A 22,551-nucleotide genomic window follows, 5' to 3' on the forward strand; every position below is an offset into this window, starting at 1 on the left:
GCTCATTTACGTACAAGCAATTTTCGTTTTCCCAAAACAATTTCTTCTTCTCCAATTCTCTAATTATCTTCAACTCCATCCATTCACATATCTTTGATTCTCCCTAATTTCGCAATTATGCAGAGCTCAGCTATCGTATTCAACACTAAACCAATTTTAGCCTCGATTCATACCAGCACTAGCTGTAACCATAGTAAAGAAAGCTCTAATTCTGCTCTGTTTCCAGCCAAATTTAATCGGACACGGTTAAAGAAGGCCATTACCTTGCGGCCGCCGCAGAACGGTTGTCGCAGCCGCTTGTGTTCCGTTAGCAGTAAGGTATGTTGGGGAAAAGTTTTGAGTTCTGTTTCAATTAGGTGAAATTTGTTGATATTCTTGTCTAATTGGTGTTTTTTGGGGTTATGTGGGTTTATAGCGTGGAGTGGGAAGTTGAATATCTTGGGCAACTAATTAGTGAAGCTTACGGTTTATTGTGTAACTAAATTGTGCTTAGGTTTTATGGTAGTTTTTGTCTTTGTAACATTACTTATTTGCTTAGCAGCCATATAGTGTGATAGCAGCTGTGAAATAGTTTCTCCCATATTGATTCTATGGGCAGTTATGTATGGTATGGCCTGTGGGTGAATGCAGATTTTGAATAGAAGCTTGAAAATATCCATAACTCATATTTTCTAGTGTGCATTTTGGAGTGTTATGTGTTGGTCAATCTGATTGTGTATTTAATGAAATGATAGAAACTTAAGTGCTTACATTGCCTCACTCGCTTGTTATCATACTGTAGAATGCCTCATAACCTGTAGAGTGCCACTTCACTTGCTGTGACTATTTCCTTCTTGTCATTTATATTGGACTGTGGGAGGATTTTAAACTGCTTAATGGAATATATTTGTAGTTTAAAGGTCATAGCCGTTGAAGGATGAGCCTTGATGCTCTAGGCCGTTTGTTCAAGTCTTTAAGTCATTGATTCAAGATTCAGAAACAACGTCCTTGCTTGTAGAATAAGAATGCATAAGTTTGAAACCCCCATTTTTGACATGGAAGTCTTTGAATTGGATAGGTCTTTTTTCCATTTGTTAGATATTAATGTTATTACTGCCAATAGTGTAAAAAATATATCTGTGAGATGACATCTACCCTTACAAAGGCTTCTAAAAAGGATGGTGCTTTAATGATTAATATAGAATATGTAAAGTTCTCTATTTTCTATCTGAAAGTTCTACAATTGCCTATTACTCCCTCCCTCCCAGCTTTTAGTATCCAATTGAGAGTAGTAAGGGTTTTAATAAGGTAGTTGAGTGTATTGTGAGTGGAATAAAGGTCCCACCTTTTATGTGAGTGTTAAAATAATTAAAGTGGAGTAAGGGTCTCACCTACTTTTACTAAAATTAGAAATGGATACAAAAATGTGGGACATCCAAAAATGGAAATATGGATACTAAAAGTTGGGACGGAGGGAGTATCTGGTTTGAACACTCTTTAAATAATTTCATTTTGTTTGAAAGGAAATTTATGTTTTCAGTCACTTGTGGGCAAAGTTACTCCCCACTATGCGCACTAATATCTCTGTTTTTGCTATCCCTTGTTGCAGACAAGTAGAAGACTTTGTTCCGAGTTCAAAGAATTATCACCTCATTCACGTTTGCTAGCTAATTCACAACGAGTATCTTGCTTCCATTCTTACAATAGAAAGAAAATTGGAGTGAAGAGATTCACCTCTGGATTCTTTGCTGACAAGTCAACCTTTCACCTGACAAAGAGCCTACCAGATAATGCTGAAGTAAGGGATTAGTGAAAATTGTTTCATTTTTCAAAGAACTGTTTGATGGTGAAAATATGATAGCTTCATTCATGTTATTTAATTGAAAGCTGGATTTATTATTCTACACCATTTTTTTCTATTGTTCATCTCAACAAAATCATCTTTTGCATTTCGGTTGGGTCAAATGTTCCACGTTTCTTGCTAGTGATAGATAATATTCTGTATTTGATCATAACTCTATCACTCTTGGTTTTCCTGCTGTGTTTTCAATCCTTTTCCAACGATTTGAGGTCATTCTGCATTCTGAATTCAATGTAAAGCAAATATTACGTTCCTGGGTTCTGCTTTTGTGGAAGCTGTTATCTAGCTTTTGCCGTTGTTTGAGGGAATAATATCCAGCAAGGAGAATGGAGAAAAATTTAATGGGAGGATGTATCATGCTATTGACATAATAGTTCCATTTTAATATTCAATACTTAACGATTTTATTTCACTCCTTTTGGCATTTCCCTTGAAAAACATGCACTACTTTTATGAAGTTCTACTGTTTTCCTTTGATTGTCCGAACGGATATAAACCTGTTTCTCCATTCAATTTGATGTTCAGGCAAGAAAAATTCAAGTTCCACATGCCTCTGTAGGCCCTGAAGAGCCACATGCCGCAAGTACCACCTGGCCTGATGGTGTTACAGAGAAATCTGGTCTGGATATAGTAGATACTGAAGCAGAGAGATTAGAATTTGAGAATTTCTTAAGGTTTGAGATTCCTTCTCACCCAAAATTGCACAGAGGACAACTGAAAAATGGACTCCGCTATCTTATTCTACCAAATAAAGTCCCCCTAATAGGTAATCTTCTTTCGCAATAACTTCTATGGACATGATAAATGCATTTTTGTGTGATTCAAGAGTGTATTGTCACATTATAGATGAATGCTTGAAAAATATGAAAAACAAGCATGATATTTTACAGTTTGCACTGAAGATATGGTTTTGAGAATATAGGAGATTCACGATTCTTTCTTTCTGGCAATCGTTATGTATGGTGTTGCAGATTAATTTGTTAATATGCCTTATCCCGGTTTTTTCCTGTTTTACTTTTGGATCTGTATTATGGAGGATCAAGATTCCTGTTTGGACAAGTAACTTCTAAGTATATAGAAGATTGTGGTTGGAAAGATGTCATAAGTTGGGAGATTACAAGTAGTTTTCATTGGTGCTCATGACCTTCAAGTCAGAGAAGTCACCCAATGTGAACACTGAGCATAAAGATGTAAGAGAAAGATCAGGTGTGTCTCAGGATAGGAAAATGAACTGGGTACCAAGGATCTTGGAACTGGTGTGAGTTATTAGCAACATAATAATTAGCGACTTTGGTATGCTGGTAGTGATGCCACGAGAACTGGAAACACCGATTGAGTTTACTATTGTCTGCAGACAGCAGCATGTCTAGAAGTCTGAGAACTAAGTTATATTGGGGTTAAATGATCAAATTAGTGGGAACGAATGAATCTGGTGAAGATGGGACGTTCAATTATATTAGAAAACCTGAGATGGATTTTAGTTTTTGATGAAGAAAAGTGACTATCTGCATATGCCACCCAATAAATGATTGTTTACATGTTTGTTGTTGAAAATCAATGGATAGAGCAATATTTGTCCTCTTTCAGACCTGGATGAGTTAATGATTTGTGTAGACAAGGGACGCACTAGAATTACAGTGACAATTCAAAATTTGAAGCTTTCCTTCAATAGTTACACTTGGAGCTTTCCAAAACGAATAGCGGTTTTGTTTCACCTTTTTGCTCTTTAATATTGTTCTACCTATGAATAATAGGTTTGAAGCCCACATGGAAGTCCATGTTGGATCAATCGATGAGGAAGATGATGAGCAAGGAATTGCTCATATGATTGAACATGTTGCATTCCTCGGAAGTAAGAAACGTGAGAAACTTCTTGGAACTGGGGCAAGATCTAATGCTTACACGGACTTCCATCACACCGTGTTTCATATCCATTCACCAACTAGTACGAAGGTTTGTGGTGTTTTCATCTTTACTTACAAAATCTCTGATATTAATGTTTGTTGGGTCTTCTTTTGTTTTTGTTTTGCTCTCATCTCATTTTTTTGATATGTGTGGAAAAGATAATCAAACTAAATGAAGTAGGGGAGAGCCATGAAACTCAAGAGAAATTGAGGGAAACACAACCAACTTTTATGGATCCCCTCTAGATGAGAAAGAAAAGAAGGGGCAACAAAGAAAAGAAGTAATTGTGTGAACATGTGAAACAATGTTTTAAAATGTGTTTAAGCGTGGAGGCATTTTCCAATGGCCCTACAAGGTGTAAAACTGAGGGGTAAATCATTAAAACACATGAAAATGATAACTATTGTAATATAACACATATAAACATAGCAAATATATGAAAACATAGAAAAACATAAGTTCATAACTACTTAGAAGTCCTAAAAATCTTGAACTCAAATATAAATGTTATTAGCTATAATCAAATGTTCAAGAAGCTCGAATCATCCCCATCTCCATCTTCATCTCCACCTTTGTAATCATCTTGCACTTCATCCTCATCAATCAATGCAATGCTTGATTGAACACTTTGTCGCTTTCCTATATTATCATATACTTTAAATATTAAATTAAGTATATAGCATGTACTTTGTAGAATATGATCAAACCTTGTAAAATAATAGAAGTAACCTTTTTGGTTGATTTCTTTTCCTCTTTCTCTGTGCAAGAGAACGTCCCCCTCATCTATTGGCATCATTGCTTCAACATCTTCGTTAGTTTGGTTGGCTATCCACACATCATTAGAAGGCATATTTCCAAGTGGGACCCTCTTCTACTCATTGTATATTCGTGATGTTAAATCACAAAAGATTTGCAAAAAGCTAAAAGAAATCAACAACAGATTCAATTGTCAATTGGTGTCTAGCAAGTAGCAATGTATCTACATAGATAACTATTTATTCCAATATAAAATATGCTGTCCTCTCATTTTTCAGCAATGTAAACCCATAATTGACTTAGTTCAATCATGCTGTCCTCTCACTTAATATTTTGTACATGGCCTATTATAACTTATTCTAAATTTTTTAGCAACATATTCCATATATGTAACCCACTAAATAACTTGTATGTGTGAAGTTTGGGTCCAGAGCAGCAGCGGAAACTGAAAAAAAAGAAAAGAAAAGAGGGTTGACTTATTGACGAAAATAATAAGGAATAATTGATAGTAGGAGCGCCATTAGTTTATATGAAGATGTATAAATATGTCTACATTAGTGTTACTATTTGTCCCTTTTCCTTTTGGTTTTCATTCAGCATTGCTCGTCTCTACTTAGTCTAATGGAGTTTTGATATATAGGACTCTGAAGGTGATTTGCTGCCGGTTGTCCTGGATGCTCTTAATGAGGTATATCAATTCTTTTTTTTTTCCCTAATGCTTCGGAACTATTATGCACTTTAATTCATCCTATTTAGGTCAATGACTCTGCACTCTCAATTTTCTTTGGCCTTCTTGTACTTCTCTGTGCTTTTCTTATTATATGTTAGTTGAAAACAACACATTATTGAATGGCTGTAGATTGCTTTCCACCCCAAGTTTCTTTCTTCTCGAGTTGAGAAAGAAAGACGGGCAATTTTGTCAGAACTACAAATGATGAACACCATAGAGTACCGTGTTGATTGCCAGGTATGTAGAACAATTGACCAGCTTTGATGACTTTTTGTTGTTTTCTTTGTCATTTTTTCCAAAATGGTCTCTCCAATTTTCTTCTTGCCTTTTACCCAGTTATTCCTTTCTTTTGTTGGTACAGTTGTTGCAGTACTTGCATTCTGAGAACAAGCTGAGCAAAAGGTTTCCAATCGGATTGGAGGAACAAATTAAGAAATGGGATGCTGATAAAATCAGGAAGTTCCATGAGCGTTGGTATTTCCCAGCAAATGCCACATTGTATATTGTTGGGGACATTGATGACATTCCGAAGACAGTTAACCACATTGAAGTATGTGATTGCTGCTTTATTGATGACATGGAGATGATTTTGACATAAACCCTGTATACTTTTTATTGTCTGAGTTGTTTGACTTTGATCCTTATCGGTTGAAGTAATAAATAATTTCCTTAACTTTTTCAGGCAGTTTTTGGCAAGAATGGCATGGAAAATGAGGCATCTGTTCCACCTACACCAAGTGCTTTTGGTGCGATGGCCAGTTTCCTTGTTCCTAAGCTGACAGTTGGACTGTCTGGTGGTTTGTCTCAGGAAAGGTCATCTGTTTCCCTGGAGCAATCAAAAAATCTCAGAAGGGAGAGGCATGCTGTTCGCCCTCCAGTTCAGCATAATTGGTCCATTCCTGGGAGTTACACGGAACCTAAGCCTCCCCAGATATTTCAGCATGAATTGCTTCAGAATTTCTCAATCAATATGTTCTGCAAGGTTATTGTTACTTTTTATGCTGCTTTGTCTTTACTAGGGTGCAATTTCCTTTTAAAAACCATATTTTTCTCTATATTGCCTTCATATTAAAACACTCTTGGTTAAACAAGGTTTTCAAGGGCGCAAGATGTACATAAAGTTTTTAAGCACATGATATGTACATGATGTCCACTTGAAAAGCTAGATAATTAAGCTGGTATTAAATCATCAACCAACAAACTATGATGCTAGTGACTACAGTTATCAGTATCGGTTACAAATATTATGTTGCCTTTCTAACTTTTTAATCAACGTAATGTAAGTTGGTGCGATTAAATTATTATGGTGTACCAATGCATCTGGACACATGATATCCATGTCCAATGAACTCATAATAAATAAATCAAAACATGGAAGTACCAAGTGAAGCAACATTTTAGCCTAATTATTTATTTTTTATTTACTTTTTTGCTTACAGAAACCTTTCAGTTTATATTTTAGCTAAAAGGTCTTTCCTTCCAACACAAATTTGTATTTCCTCCTAGTTGCATCTGGAGGTTCTCAGACAATGTAGTTGGTATGCAATTGCCAGTGCTTTTGCTTCTAGCCAACTTTTTTCAATTGGAAAAATCAATTTCCTTTGGAGGCTTTTATAGTTGTTTTTTCTTTTAGTATTATTTTTTCTTGACAGATATTATTGTTCGCTTCTCATCAGATCCCAGTCAACAAGGTCCGTACTTTTGGTGATTTGCGGAACGTGCTGATGAAGAGAATATTTCTTTCCGCTCTTCATTTTCGCATTAATACAAGATACCAGGTGCTTTGACTGCTTCCCATCTAATATGGGACCTTAAGATTTCATGATTTTAGTCTTGCTCATGGAACTTCGAATGCCAAGTGCATAATTAGATACATATATCATAGTATTTCAAAAAAATAAATAAAAAGAAGATACATTTTCCCTCCTATTCAAAATAAATGTCGTTTTGGACTTTTTCAAAATTTTCAAAACAAATGTCATTCTAGTTTTGTTCCACTCCTGATTCCATTATTAATTACCCCTAGTAGCTCACCTCAAAACTCATATTTTCACTCTTCATTAATTGCAAATACATTATTTATTAGGGGTAACCTTTGGCAAAAAGAAATTTCCTTAATTTGCGTGCACAAGGCTAGAATGACATATATTTTGAAAAGGAGGGAGTATATCCTATCCTATATGATAGAAACTACATGTTGTGGACCTGTGGTTACAAGGTCTATTATATTATGCTTTTTACGAACATGTTTGATCTTGTAATTTGCATCTTAATTAGTGGCATTTGGGCTAATTTCAAGAATTTTCCAGAGTTCCAATCCCCCATTTACCTCAGTCGAATTGGACCACAGTGACTCAGGAAGAGAAGGATGTACTGTTACGACACTTACTGTGACTGCAGAACCTCGGAATTGGCAAAATGCAATTAAAGTTGCTGTGCAGGAGGTTTGTTTTTCCTCATTTCCTGCATCATCTTTTATGCTCTCTGTGTTTGAGTTCTACATATCTTTTTATACCTTTATTAGTGTGTGTACATGTCTACACATGAATATGTTTATATGCACATATATCCAACTTCCCTGCATATTATGATCAATTTTATGAGAAGAGCCGATGTCATTTGCTTCCTTCAGTTTGCATTTGCATGCTATTTGTAATCTTCTAACAGATAATTTGGTAGTGTTTTCCCAGTTCTATTTCTGAGATATGTTTGTTTATTTTTGCGTGTCTGCAGGTTAGAAGGCTTAAAGAATTTGGTGTGACAAATGGTGAATTAGCTCGGTACTTAGATGCCCTATTAAAAGACAGTGAACAACTGGCTGCCATGATTGATAATGTGTCATCAGTGGATAATTTAGACTTCATTATGGAAAGTGATGCACTTGGTCATACTGTGATGGATCAGAGACAAGGACATGAGAGTTTGGTTGCTGTTGCTAGCACAGTTACCCTTGAGGAGGTAATTCTTGCCTTGATGCGGAAGCATAATTATTGCTTATCGTTATCGGAGATGGCTTCATATATTTTGCATTAGACATGTATATAGAGGTGTGCCAGGACATACTTCTATACATTTTCAGATCTTTTAGTTTCTCAATTTCTACAAAATGTTATCTGTAAAATCGTGTGAAAAAAATGTAAATATTCATGCCACTATTATATATGCAGACTGATGTTTACCTGAAACTTTTCAATGCTTCTTAGGTCAACTCTGTTGGTGCAGAGGTTTTGGAGTTCATATCTGATTTTGGTAAACCATCTGCACCGTCCCCTGCGGCGATTGTTGCATGTGTTCCAAAGAAAGTGCATGTTGATGGAATTGGTGAAACTGAATTCAAGATAGAACCAGAAGAGATCTTGGCTGCTGTTGAAGCTGGTTTAAAGGAACCCATAGAGGCTGAGCCCGAGGTCTTTACCTGAAAAAACTTTTGTGTTTAAGTGATCACGGTTATAAGAGGAACAACAGCATGACTTAGTGAACTGCTTCCATTCGGAGAAATATTTGATTTTCCCTATTTAGAAATTGTGTTTCAAGGAAGTATTGTCAAAGGGTTATATATCTAACTTTTGTCTGTTTGTAATTGCAGCTTGAGATACCAAAGGAGTTGGTGTCCTCAGAAAATCTGCAGGAATTGCTTTTGCAGCGGCTCCCATCCTTTGTTCCAGTTGACCAAGAAAAGAAAATGACAAAGGTTTATGATCAAGATACAGGAATAGTTCAGAGGCGTCTTTCGAATGGAATTCCTGTAAATTACAAGGTAACTCATTATGATTTCCATGGCTAGTTGAATATTTGCAGTGTTTTGGAGTCCTTGTGATTCTTTTGTTCGAAGTATAATTGATGGCTGCTGTTCACTTTTCAAGTTGTTCAAGATTGAACAACATATCCTTACGTAAACAATTAGTACGATAATCTTGTTTTCTCATTTTACTGTACTCTAAAGTATTTCTGATATAGGGGGTGGGGTTCAAATAAAAACCTTCTCATTGTGAGAACTCTACACTGCACTGGACCTATAAGTAATTCACAATATTGGTTGACTGTAGAGTTCAGTGCAGTTACTTATAGGCTTAAAACATTTACTTTATAGTTTAGGTGTAGAGTTCTCACAATAAGAAGTCTTTATTTGAACCACTCTTTGTGGATCAAACAAGAACTACATCTTTAATGAGAGCTAAGAACTAATAATTACCCCCGATCCATTTAATTCAGTGGTTTCAATTAATAACTGATTTTTTGCAAATTTCAAAGCAATCATGCGGGAATGTCGCATAACCGACATATACTTTAACTTATGCAAGCATAATTTATTATGTGCATGCAAATGACTACCTTATGCAAGGATAAATTATCACAAATGTTATACTCCCTCCGTCCGCCAAAAGTGGACCACTTTGGTTGGGCACGGGATTTAATAAAATTGGTGATAATTTTGATGTAGTGGAGAAAGGGTCCCACCACTTTATGGGATGTGTGGTTGAGATTGAATTTGAGGTGGTTTTTTTGTAAATAAAGAGTGTTTGTAAGAATAAAAGATTAAAGTGGATGGTGGGACCATTTCCATAAAAGGAAAGTGGTATACTCTTTGCGGACGCCCGATATAGTAAAAGTGGTCCACTTTTGGCGGACGGAGGGAGTAGCATTCATGAGAGAATCTAGCATAACCGGCAAAAACCTTATTCATACAACTACTTAACTTATGCAAGTGTCACATATTCTTGTGAATACAAATGACTACCTTATGCAAGGATAAGGTATGTTACATTACTCCAAATCTTTTTTCCAAGATTTCCAATCTAATTTAATTAGTGTTTGGGTTTGGTTCTTAATTATTATCTAATGTGGTGTTCACACTTTAACCCAATCCTATATATATGTATATGTATAGCATAAAAGGTCAAATATGACCATAAACTATTTGGCGGGTCCAAAGTGGGCCCTTAAAGTATCATAGGTACATGAACTTCTAAAAAAGGGTCAGACCATCTGTTACCCCTTGCACCGACGGGATTAACAGCTGTCCAAAGAATCTAATTTAAGAAACTAGAGTTGAAACCGGTAGAATTGAATAACAATACTGCCTAAATGAAAGCCTATAAGTTTCCTAGAAAATCAAGCTGAATTTCCAAGAAGCAGGTTTTCAAAATCAACTGAAATCAAAGCTGCAATTAACTTAAAATTTGTGTACTTTAGATTGTATGGTTCTTGCACTTTGTGATTCCCCATCCCATCTGACCCTTTCCATTCTAATCTATAAAAATTTCTTGTTTCTTCAAAATAAAGACAACGTGCAATTACTACTCATGTTCATCAAACCTGGAACTTTTTTGTTCTGGGGAGCAGTTTGTACCAATATTAATGATTATTTTTGTGGACGTAAACAGTGTAGATATTTTGGAGCAATATACTTTGGCCTTGTTTACTTTGTAGGATTAGGGTGGATGGTAAAAATTATCCTAACAATATAAAATATTTACTTTTCTTGATCTTAAATGGGATGATAATGTAAGGCTGTTGATTGTTTCGAGTTTAAGGGATTAATAGGGTGATTATGTATTCCACCAATACAGGTGGGATATGATTTATCCATCAGTGAATCAAAAAAATTTAATCCATAGGAAACCCTTTATGTTATTCAAACCAAAGATGCTATGTAGCAGTGTGTCAACTTTGACTATGAAGTTCTCTATGTTGCACTAGGCTGTTTTTGCCTCCATATGTACATGTCAATGTATGTAAATTGTTGTTGTCATAATCAGAGTTATGATGCTATTCACTTGGTCTTCTGCTGCAGTTTCAAGCTACCTACATGCTCCTTAGTTGTTTGTTGTATACTTCTGGGATTTTGTCAAACAATCTTTCATGCAACTCCTGTTATTATATTAATAGATTTCGAAAAACGAAGCCAATTGTGGTGTCATGCGCCTCATTGTTGGTGGTGGACGAGCATCTGAAACTGATGAAGCTAAGGGAGCGGTTATTGTGGGTGTTCGTACTCTGAGTGAAGGAGGCCGTGTGGGGAACTTCTCCCGTGAACAGGTGAGGTAGCAAAAATTTTGCTTGCTGAGGTTTTTTCCAACTATATTTGATAATGATGGAAGGGATCATAACTTGAAATCAGTTCCCGTGTAACTGCTTCTGATATTAAACATAAGAAACAGTATTTTTCGTACTTTTGACTTTGGATGTTTTGGTTGTTTGTGTCATTTTATTTCTATTTTGAACATTAAAGATGATAAACACAAAATTAGTATTGCTGCACGGCGTCTATGTAGTCTTATCTTTTGTTGTGTAACATTATTCTCCCTTATGCTTTTTGACATCTGTTCTGGTGAAAGATCTTCAAATCCATGAAGTCTCCTGTCAAACACCAAACATTTTCTCTGTGCATTGTTCCTTGGAATAGTTATAATCGTAATAACTATCTGCAGGTAGAACTTTTCTGTGTGAATCATCTGATCAATTGTTCCCTTGAGTCAACTGAGGAATTTATAAGCATGGAGTTCCGCTTTACTTTAAGAGATAACGGAATGCGTGCTGCTTTCCAGTTGCTTCATATGGTGCTTGAGGTAATGTGAAGCCTTCAATCATGTGTACTATTATTGAAGTTTGTCATTCATGTTGAGTTAGTCCTTGTGTCATTTGATGAGTCATGCAGCTGCAAGATATCTATTTTTGTCATTTCAGTCTACTAGTACAGTTTACCCGTCCCCTTTATGTAGTTAGGAGGTTGATGTATTGGGAATGGGACCTATTTCAGAGTAAGTATGGCTGATCATGCAGAAATTTGTAGGCATCCTTGAGAGGGATACATATCTTTCAAGTTCCTCTATTTGGTTAATTCAGGGAACTTGAACTTAATTTACTCACTTTATTAGTTGGAATGGTCAAGGTGCCAACATTATTTGTAATGAAAAGATATTATAATTTTCTCAATATTGTTCCTGCTACTTACTGCTTCAGCCCTGTCATCTTGCTCCAGTTGGAGTAGTTAATTGGTAGTCTTGAGGCATTTTAGAAACCTTCTGAGTCTCTTTGCATGCTTTGTTGCAGCAAAGTGTTTGGTTGGAAGATGCATTTGACAGAGCAAAGCAGTTATACCTGTCTTATTACCGTTCTATCCCAAAAAGTTTGGAGCGTTCTACTGCCCACAAGCTCATGCTTGCCATGCTGGGTGGAGATGAACGATTTGTTGAGCCCACTCCAAACTCATTACAACACTTGACACTTGAACAAGTTAAAGATGCTGTGATGAGTCAATTTGTTAGTGACAACATGGAGGTAAGCATCTATCCATTTCTAGCAATTTCTTTTAAGATGATCCACGTCACTTTCTTATTATAGTCATTTTAACCGTATGGAATGTCTTCAGCATCTCATTTTAAGGGGTTTGTTTTGTTTTGGTTTGGTTTCTGGTTGTTTCCCCCCTCATTTCTGTTTGGCAGGTGAGTATTGTTGGGGATTTCACAGAAGAGGATATTGAGTCTTGTATCTTGGAGTATTTAGGTACAGTGGGAGAAAGAAGAGGTTCTGAGAGACCACAAAAGTACAGCCCAATCATGTTTCGACCATACACTGCTGATCTGCAGCATCAACAAGTAAGAAATGATATATACTGATGGTGAATGTAGTCTCTCCGGTGAAAGTTGAATATCACTATCAGTTCTTAAGTTTTGCATGGATTAATCAGTAACCGTGTGATCCTAATAGCTTGTTATGAGTGTTATTTTTCTACTGTTAATCACAACTTATGCTTGTCAGTCCTTTTATTTTCTGTTCAATGGCTGCTTGACAGGTGTTCTTGAAGGACACAGATGAGCGAGCATGTGCATATATTGCTGGGCCTGCTCCAAATCGCTGGGGATTTACTTTCGAGGGAAAGAATCTTCTTGAGTCAGTCATCAATGTCTCTGCATTTGGTAAGTTTCTTGTGTCTAAAATTATCACAAAATAGTTGAGCTTCTTTCTTTCTGTTATCTGACGTAGGATTATATCAGCTTACACGCTAAGCTTGCGCAAGAACGAAAACTATATGTCCTGTTCATGTAATATGAACTGCATATAGATAGTGAATTGTTCTGTAACTGCTGTATCTTCCCAACATGCATATCCACATGCATGAGCTTTGAAGAGTGATTTTTTTTTTCATTCTTGCACTCTACATTATAATCAGTATTATATTAAGTTCACCTGATCATTTTCAATTTCCAAAAAGTAGAAAAGTAGAAACTTGCAAGTTTCCCTTCCTATCATGTCAAACAAAAAATTGGAAGGGGGAAGAGAAAATAGGGAACTACATCCAATCCGATTGGACCTCAGTGACTTTTGATCGACTTTGGCACTGATTTTATTTTCTTTTGGAAAGAAATAAAGTGCTAACTAGAGCTCTACTTCTTTCTGCACTAATGATCAGGACTGATATCAAAGAAAAAAGCAGCTATATTTTCCTTTCTCACTCATAGATAATATGTTGCTTTTGAGTTTGCAAAGTGATGTTTCTGGAAGCGTATGATATCACTGTGGAATATATATGAGTTGAATCCAGAAAACAAGGAAATAATAAAAGAAACAGAAAAAGCAAATTCACTGCACGCTATAATTTGCCTTGACATGGTTTATAGACCAATTACGAGGCTGAGGGATAGCATTTAATACTCCCTCCGGCCATGAAACATCTTCCTATTTTTCCATTTTCGTCCCTCCACGCTAGCTATTACCCGTACAATTCCTACATATTTACACACATTGCCACTAATGGAACCACCGCCTTTTATTTTAATTGGTCCATTAGTCACTATCATCACTTTTTGTAATTTGTGGGACCTGTTCTCCACTCACCACACAACTAACTTTTCTTAAAACCCGTGTCGACTTTAGGAAGATGTTTTGTGGACGGAGGGAGTATAGTATAAGTGAAATTAAACTGTCACTACGTCAATATATATTGGGGCTACACCTTTAAGAGGTTTATTTCTGTAATGTGTTTTTGGCAGAACCCAACATTAATGACAATAAACTCTGTAATGTTTAGTTACCTCAGTTCCACACTGTAAGATGTCCACTGCAATTGGTTTTATCATATTTTTGCCAGCTTCAAATATATGGTGTACTTAACGACAATCTTATAGTTGAGGCACACTCTGTCACATTGATCAGCAACTTCATTCTCAATATTCTCGCAGACAGTTTCCTTAGTCTAATTTTTGAGTCTGTAATCTTATCTGGATCTTATGAGTCTTCGATGCTTGGTCTTCTGGCATAGGTTCTAGTCATTATTAGTATTTTTGTACTTAATGCATTCTCTTCCTTGAGGTTATGATTGTTGAATTTGGTCTCTTACTTGCTCTCTGGAGAAATGGGGGAAATAAACTTGACTTCCATTCAATATGTCTACATCATTTATTGCATGAGGATGTTGGTTATGGCCAATTTTTTACTAAATATGGTTGCTTACTAGACGAAGCAGAGTAATGGTTGTTCTGCTTTAATGAAAGCTGAGCAAATGATATGGAAATTGTAGTATGCTTAAGTGTAAAGGGAAAAGGAACTCATAGAACTATCCATTCCTTGAGTTAGAATATGAAGAATGCAGACTCTTGGTAGCTGATTGATCTGTCTCATTTCCACAAGTTGCTTGTTTCTTTAATATTAATATCAAAGAAACAAGCAGATATATTATCCTTTCTCACTCATTGATCCGTGTCATTCCTGCAACCAATGCTGTGTATAAAACAGATGGCTCTTCTACTTTACTATAGCTGCTGCTATATTGGTGATATATATGTAATCTGCCTGAAGAAATCTTCATGAAGTTTATTTCACACAGATATTTTAGATTTACCATGATATCTCTAGAATATGATTATTGTTTTCCAGGTGAACATCTAAAATCTGAAGAACAACCTAGTAAGTTGGAAAATGCTGACAAGGTCCAAGGGAAATTACGTGGTCACCCACTATTTTTTGCCATCACAATGGGCTTGTTGCAAGAGATCATAAATTCCAGGTAGTGTATATCACTGGTGATAGACTGCAGCTGTTCATTATTATAATTGCAGCTATTTTTGCAACCTCACACTCTTTTCTCAGAACAGTGGTGGTTTTTTTTTTTTAATTGAGCTTTGAACTTGAACTTTATAAGCACATTACTACCTGATACCGAGTCGATATTATCTACTAGATGTGATATTGTACTTCTGTCACCTGTGCACTTTTTCCTGATATATGAAGTGTAGGCTGAATTCTCTTGTATGTGTAGTAATCATGTTACTTTCCTACATCACAGCTCTTAAGAGGTTTCCTTTGATTTGTATGAATCAGATCTATGAGTTTAAATTGTTCGAGTCCTGCTCCTATTTTCCCCTATATTTTGTTGCACTCATGGGACACAGGTGTTCTCCATTACAGGGAAATTTATATAGCAAAATAATTTTTACAAGATAGTGAATAATTTATTTTTACATTGATAGATTGTTGGAGGAAAGTTTTTTTTTTTTTAATTTCCTTTTGTTTTTCCATATCTTTCTTCAAATGATCATATTTTATTGGCTTGTTTCTTGCTTAGGTTATCTTGTAAAAGAAAATTTAAGAAGATTTTTTGAATTTTGCTTTTTTCTTTCCGGGTTTTTAATCTACGCATGGTTTTATCTAATTCTTTTTTGTTTCCGTGTAGGCTCTTTACAACAGTCAGAGATTCTCTTGGATTAACATATGATGTGTCATTTGAACTAAACCTGTTTGATCGGTTGGAACTTGGGTGGTATGTAATTTCAGTGACATCAACCCCTGAAAAGGTGTGTATATCCTATGATGATTCATGTCTACTGTGATTTTCTTATTATTACAATCTAACAATAAATATGCAGGTACATAAAGCTGTTGATGCGTGCAAGAATGTCCTCAGAGGTCCTTCACAGTAACCAGATCGCCCCAAGGGAGTTGGACAGGGTAAGTTGTGTAGTTAAATACTTGCACTGATGATTGTTTTCTTGAACATCCTTTTTCTCTTCTTTTTCTTACTGAGAGTGTATATCTGCCGATGAATTTGAAAATATCCTCAGGCTATATAATGAAAGAATAGTGTGTGGGAGGTTAGTTATTGGGTTATACATGACCATGTAAGTTGCCTTGGTAGTTATGGGAGTTGCTTTGATAAAATTAATCCCAGAATACTTGGCTTCCGTGAACATTTGGGTGAAAAAAAAAAAAAAGACAACTCAAGATATATAATGGTAAGAAACCACTTCTAATGCCTTCGGTGCCAGATGGATGTGCCAATTGCTGAAGTAATGCAGTTTTGGTGGTTCTTTTGTTTTTTTGTCTTTTCCAGACTTGATTCTGTTAAAAAACTCTTTTCACTGCATATGCAGGCAAGAAGAACACTGCTTATGCGTCATGAGGCCGAAATCAAGTCAAATGCGTATTGGCTAGGATTGATGGCACACTTGCAAGCAACATCTGTCCCAAGAAAGGTGGAACTGGATTTCTTTTTTTACATATAGTTTAAAAAATAAAAGAAAATCTATGTTAGATAATTGATATGCATGGCTAGGAACCTCAACTAAGTAATGTTTGTGTTGGGTGTGTCGTGCGACTTTTGGCAAAAAGAATAAAAGAATCCAGCATCTTTGGCAGTTCCGTTTTTACCTCTCTTACTTCAGAAGTGAGAATGACAAGAAGTATTTATTCTTTCAGGATATATCTTGCATTAAAGAACTGATATCTCTATACGAAGCTGCTACTGTTGAAGATGTATACGTTGCATATGAGCAGTTGAAGATAGATGAGAATTGCTTGTTCTCTTGCATTGGAATTGCTGGGTCACAGGCTGGTGAACCTGTCACAGGTGAAGTCGGATGTGTTGAGAGTATAACATTATTCGTGAACTTCTGCTTTTATAGCTGTTGCATAATTCCGTAGCTATTATAATAAACCCTTATTACCCAATTTCTTTCGCAGCTTCCACTGAAGATATAGAATTGCCTGAGGGCCTCCACAATGTAATTCCAGTGGGACGGGGTTCATCAACGATGACACGTCCAACAACATGAAGTTTGTAATTAGCTCAAGCATAGGTCAGCATATAAGGTATATCTCTTACATATGGATAACTTCCGCATTTCAAATTTATGTAACAGAGACTAGATTATTTTCAACACACACTATTTATTTTTGCCGTCTATAAGTAAACGCGCATCATGAAAAGACTCAGACATGTCAAATCTACAGGTTGAAAATACTTTCTCGGGAAGGGTTGCTCCGACCGGCTTGTATACTCAGTAACGAGTGGAAGGGAGCCCGTTGAGCAACAACCGGAGATAAGAGAAGCTGTGGAAGTGTCTTTAGATTCCACTTCAGCCAGAGGAGCTGCTGATGAATCTTTGAACTTTGATTTGATTGATGCAAACAAAGCATAACTTCTTAAAAAAGCTCACTAAATTATGATGATAGTGGTTCTACTCATCCCTTTTTGAGGTGGGTAGATGACTGGCTGATTCTTATGAAAGGCTGTTTTTTTTTTTTTTTCATTATATCTTTTTAGGTTATGTAACATTGTAAATAGTGTAAGGGATCACATCCATTCTTATAGTTGATAATTGAGTGGAATAATAGTATTCATTCCTATTGAAATGGGAAGCACAGAATCTTCTTTTTGCAGATATTGACCACCTGCCTTTTGTAGGCTTAGTAATAGGTTCTATAACAATAATCATCTTATTATTATTCCTTTACATTTCTTTGGCAACAACAATTTATATTTTAATTTTAAATGGTTTCTACTTTCTACAAAAACTTTAGATATTTTAGGAATGATCAAAGGTATTTACCAGCCCTTTTACCGAGACATGTGTATGACTTATCCATGTTATACTAAGTCCACGTTTGGTTGGGTGTTTTTAGAGGTTGAAAAGGAATTCAATTAATTGAATTCATTACTTGTTGTTTGGTTTGAGTAATGAGTTAATCATTACCCTTATTTGAGGGTAACTCAATCACCCAATTTATTACCCCTCAAAATAGAGGGGAAATAAAAGAAAGAGAATCCCTTACTAATGATTCATTTCCATTGTTTAACCAAACACTCAATAAAAGTAATGATTATTGTTACCATTTCACTCATTTATTTGATTTTATTCCCTTTCTATTCCTCTACTTGAATCAAATGAGCACTAATTATATTTGGAGTTATCTTTGACTAGAAATCAGGTTTCCTAATAGATAATTAGTTGGTTAACTAATAAGTTCGTTTTTCATGAAGAAATAACCTCTAACATGTTACATGGTCACTTGTAAAAATCGATCTAGTCCTTCTGTAAGGAAAACCGAAAACCAAAAATTGTTTTAGATACTCGTTTAGGAGACGGATAAAAAAAATATGAATAGTCATTTGAAAGACAGAAATAATGTTATTTTAATTGAATTAAATTAGGGTATCACTCCCCTTGTCCCCGTTATAACGTTTTAATTGAATTGTTTTAGTAAAGTCTTTATTACTTTCAAATAAATAAATAGATATCAATTACGTACTTCTTCCGTCTTAATTATATAGACTTATTTTTTTTTATATATGGTGAATGCAGTTCTTACCAACACTTATTCTAAGACTTCAACTAATTAAATCTAACCTGGTTTAGGAATGCCAAGATGACTCGAGTATTCACCCTTTTTAGATTATCTTCTTCTTCGTGAGTATTACACTTTTGGTTATTCCTCATTTTCTTCCAACGGTTGAATATTTCAAATAAGAACGCCTAGAGTATTTTCTTAGTCATTTTTCTATAGGATTAGGTAAGAATTTTAAACCGAGTCCCCTACAAAAATAAAGATGCGTGCTATTTATAGATTGCATGACCTAATGGACAATATTGGAATTTTCGATCTCAACGCGGAGGGGCTTTTTCGTTAAATCATTTCCTTCCTTCAGTATATGCAAGGGCAATAGTGTCCTTTCTACTTTAGGATATCTTCCAGGTCAACCGACAAGTTGTTAGTTAAGGGAGACGGTCCCTGCCAAAAGGAAGGTCGCAGGTGCACTTCTCCTTTTCCGTATATACTTACTTTTTACCTGTACCTCTCCGTTCTTGTTCAGATGATCTCAATTCTCATGAAGATAACCATCCCCGTCTAGGTTTGTATAAGGTTCGCCACGTTCTAATATTCTTTTCAGGTGTGTTTTGGTGAGCTTAGTCAATGCTCCGCTCTGAATCTTAGAAATAGTTCTCCGAGCTCCTCTTTCTTACTAAGCCTTATCTAATGCCACCAAGGTGACACTTCCTCTTATTCAGATCTGGTAAGATTCCGCTCTGGGTAGACTCCTTCTTTCTGGACCAACAGGTAAGGTATTCGGACCTCTTGTTCTTGTCCAAAGGCAAGATCTTAGAGCCCCGAATACCATCCTCATCAATATAGATATTTTAAATAATATATACGCTTGTCTTTCATAAAAGGTGATGTATTTTTAATTCATTTACCAGCATATGCTTATTTAATTATTTGATTAACGCTAGCATTAATGAATTGTCAAAAAATAAATTTGAACATATTAGGAAGTTACTTGTATGATTTTATTTTTCAATGACTTTCTTTAATTAACTTTGTGAAAAAATCAATCAATCTATATAATTGGGATGGAGGGAGCACAAATTAAATAATTCGATGTTTAAATTAGTAAAAATTTTAAAAAATGGATATTTGATGGCATAGTTATTGCCTTATTGGCTAGTTCACTCAGAAAAGAACGATCGCTGTCAATCTCAAAAATTTGATTTTCTATATCAAAGAAAAAAAAAATCAACCCTTTAAGTATCGTCATTGCATGGAGAAAACGGCATGAAAAGAAAGATATATAAATGATATATATCAATCTATATTGAATTGCTCATACAGAAATGATAAAATCCAATTTGATTGAATCAAATACGGGTTTCTTGTAGGTAAGAAAAAACCCGAAAAAGGAAATTCTTGATCAATGAAGGAACGCCCTTTTTGTTCAATAAGATACCAAAGTGGATGATTGACTCATTCCATACTAGAAATAATCGCAGGAAATCATTTGATAATGCGGATCTAACTCGATTGGTGAAATAGTATCTCTCCCCTCAGAAGCATGTTTTTTTACCGACGCACAAAGAAAATATTTTGTTGTGAATGAACAAGATATTGAGGAATTGTCCATATAACTGATTGGATTGTTATGGGCGGAACGAATGGGGCGCGCGCTGGAAGAAGCAGTTTGTTACCGAGCTATTTTATTGGGAATAACAAAATCGTGAGCTTTCTATTCCAATTGTTCCTTTCTGCCAGGAATCAATAAAAAGATAAAAAAAAAATTTATCTATTTTTATTTGTAATATTTTGTAATATAGAGTTAAAATAGATCGGTCGTACCTATCCAACCTACCCAATAATATAGAATGGAATAGGAAGTACTGACTATTCACCTGAGATGTGAACACAATTATACCCATAACACCTATGTCAGCTTTTTATTTGAATACAGAAAAAATGAATCGTTTTTTAGATGATCCTTCTAGGAGAAAGTGATTCTAACAATCTTTCTACTTACTTCGTTCTCTATTTCTATTTCATAGGATCCTAAGGAAAGGGTTCTTTGTTCGTGCAGTCTATAATGATTAGGGCTGTCGATCGGTTTGGGTTCGGTTATCCGTACCCGAATTTTCGGTTACCCGAACTCGAAATTGCCATATTTCACTAACCATTCCCGAACCGTTTTAGGTGTTTGGTTACCCAATAACCGCTTCGGTTACCCGATTCGGTTATTTGGGTATCCGAAATACCTATTTAAAAAAATAAAATTCAAATAATTTGCTAGATAAAGGATTTGAACCCTAGTCTCCAAAAAATACACAAGACAACTTATCCATTAGACTAAAGCTCATTCTTATTACTTTAAATATATCATAATTTTATTTTACCTAAGAATCGATTTATTTATTTAAAAATAAATAAATTAATGAATTAATAATTAAAATGTACATAAAATATATATTAAATAATTTTCGATTATTTTGGTTAACCCGTTTCGATTATTGGGTTAACCGATACCCGAATTTTTTCTAAAAATGATACCCGAAACCGATAACCAAAAAATTCGATTATTGGATACCCAAACCCGGGAATTTCGGTTCGGTTAACGAATTATCCAAAACCCGATAACCAATTAGACAGCCCTAATAATGATAGTTGAATAAAAAAATTCAATTGAATTTATTCTTTCAATTGGTATTTTTGTAAATTTTCCTATTTTAGAAAAAAGGAAACTTAGGTACATGCTAAAAAAAAACAGATTCGGGCCAACATTAATCATTTGATATAGTATTCAATAGATGGGTTTATCCTTCATCCTTTCTAAAGTTTCCGTGGAAAGATTCCTCTACCGGCGCAGTCAACTCCATTTGTTAGAACAACTTCCATTGAGTCTCTGCACCTATCCTTTTTTTTGAAAAAACAGGATTTGGCTCAGGATTGCCCATTTTTATTAATTCCGGGGTTTCTCTGAATTTGAAAGTTATCACTTAGTAAGTTTCCATACCAAGGCTCAATCTAATTAAGTCCGTAGCGTCTACCGATTTCGCCATATCCCCCTTCTTTTTGTAGATTTTATTAGAATATTTCCAATATTATTCTTTTTTTTCTTTCATTTAGAATTTCTATTGGAACCTTTTCATTTATTAGATAGCGATTACTATCTCGAAAAAGTTTTATTTTTTTCTTACCTATAAGAAACCCGTATTTGATTCAATCAAATTGGATTTTATCATTTCTGTAAGGGCAATTCAATATAGATTGATATATATCCTTTATATATCTTTCTTTTCATGCCATTTTTCCCATGCAATAGCGATACTTAAATGGTCGATTCTTTTTTTCCTTAACTTCCACTAAAAGCCGATGAATGTTTGATTAGGTATAACTAATCAATCGAATTCGGAAGAAATATAGATAAATATTGTAGGATAGAAAATATAGAAGTGTAACAAAAAGAATTTCAAATGTCATGTGAATTCAAAAAAAAAATGACTATCTAAAACTGAAAACATTTAAGATTGACTATCGAATAATATTCGATTCGAATTGTGATAAAGAAATCAAAATTCTATATCGCTATATAAATTGTTATGTCTATAATATCATCCAATGTTGATTGATAATTATGGATTCTATATATATATATTTATTGGATTTAAGTTAGCCCCAAATTGGACAAAAGCCTAACTCCGCCCCTTTTTCAAATTCGACCTTCGTCCTCGCTCGCCATCGGTTCGTGCGTCTCTCTCAATCGCTAGCCCTTCTATATCAT

At 35.1% G+C, this 22,551-nt stretch overlaps 2 protein-coding genes across 13 annotated transcripts in view; one reads left to right on the forward strand and one right to left on the reverse strand.

Annotated features, from left to right (window-relative positions):
• LOC130987956 (stromal processing peptidase, chloroplastic) lies at positions 1-17,962 on the forward strand. The gene is given in 26 exon segments (XM_057911679.1): positions 1-318; positions 1,589-1,777; positions 2,366-2,598; positions 3,586-3,793; positions 5,142-5,189; positions 5,361-5,468; positions 5,593-5,781; positions 5,914-6,213; positions 6,908-7,009; positions 7,541-7,675; positions 7,965-8,189; positions 8,435-8,638; positions 8,818-8,988; positions 11,121-11,270; positions 11,663-11,800; positions 12,285-12,512; positions 12,677-12,829; positions 13,027-13,150; positions 15,108-15,237; positions 15,904-16,024; positions 16,097-16,138; positions 16,140-16,178; positions 16,601-16,702; positions 16,926-17,076; positions 17,190-17,318; positions 17,460-17,962. Coding segments are annotated over 25 exon segments (3,783 nt in total). The 5' UTR covers positions 1-117; the 3' UTR covers positions 17,282-17,318; positions 17,460-17,962.
• LOC130987954 (uncharacterized) overlaps positions 17,718-22,551 on the reverse strand; it is a 10,963-nt gene continuing 6,129 nt past the window's right edge. For 4 of the 12 annotated variants that reach the window (XR_009089887.1, XR_009089888.1, XM_057911673.1 and 1 more), the window contains exon 4: positions 20,062-20,527. Coding sequence is in view for 9 of the 12 variants with exons in the window: in XM_057911673.1 (XP_057767656.1) it covers positions 20,480-20,527 (48 nt within the window). In the remaining 3 variants the exon portion in view is untranslated. Of the gene's footprint in view, positions 19,607-20,061; positions 20,672-22,551 lie in introns of those variants that run through there. The other 8 variants (XM_057911676.1, XM_057911675.1, XM_057911670.1 and 5 more) reach the window with 4 other exon arrangements.

The sequence above is a fragment of the Salvia miltiorrhiza genome, chromosome 6 (assembly GCF_028751815.1).
Source record: "Salvia miltiorrhiza cultivar Shanhuang (shh) chromosome 6, IMPLAD_Smil_shh, whole genome shotgun sequence".
Lineage (NCBI taxonomy): Eukaryota > Viridiplantae > Streptophyta > Magnoliopsida > Lamiales > Lamiaceae > Salvia > Salvia miltiorrhiza.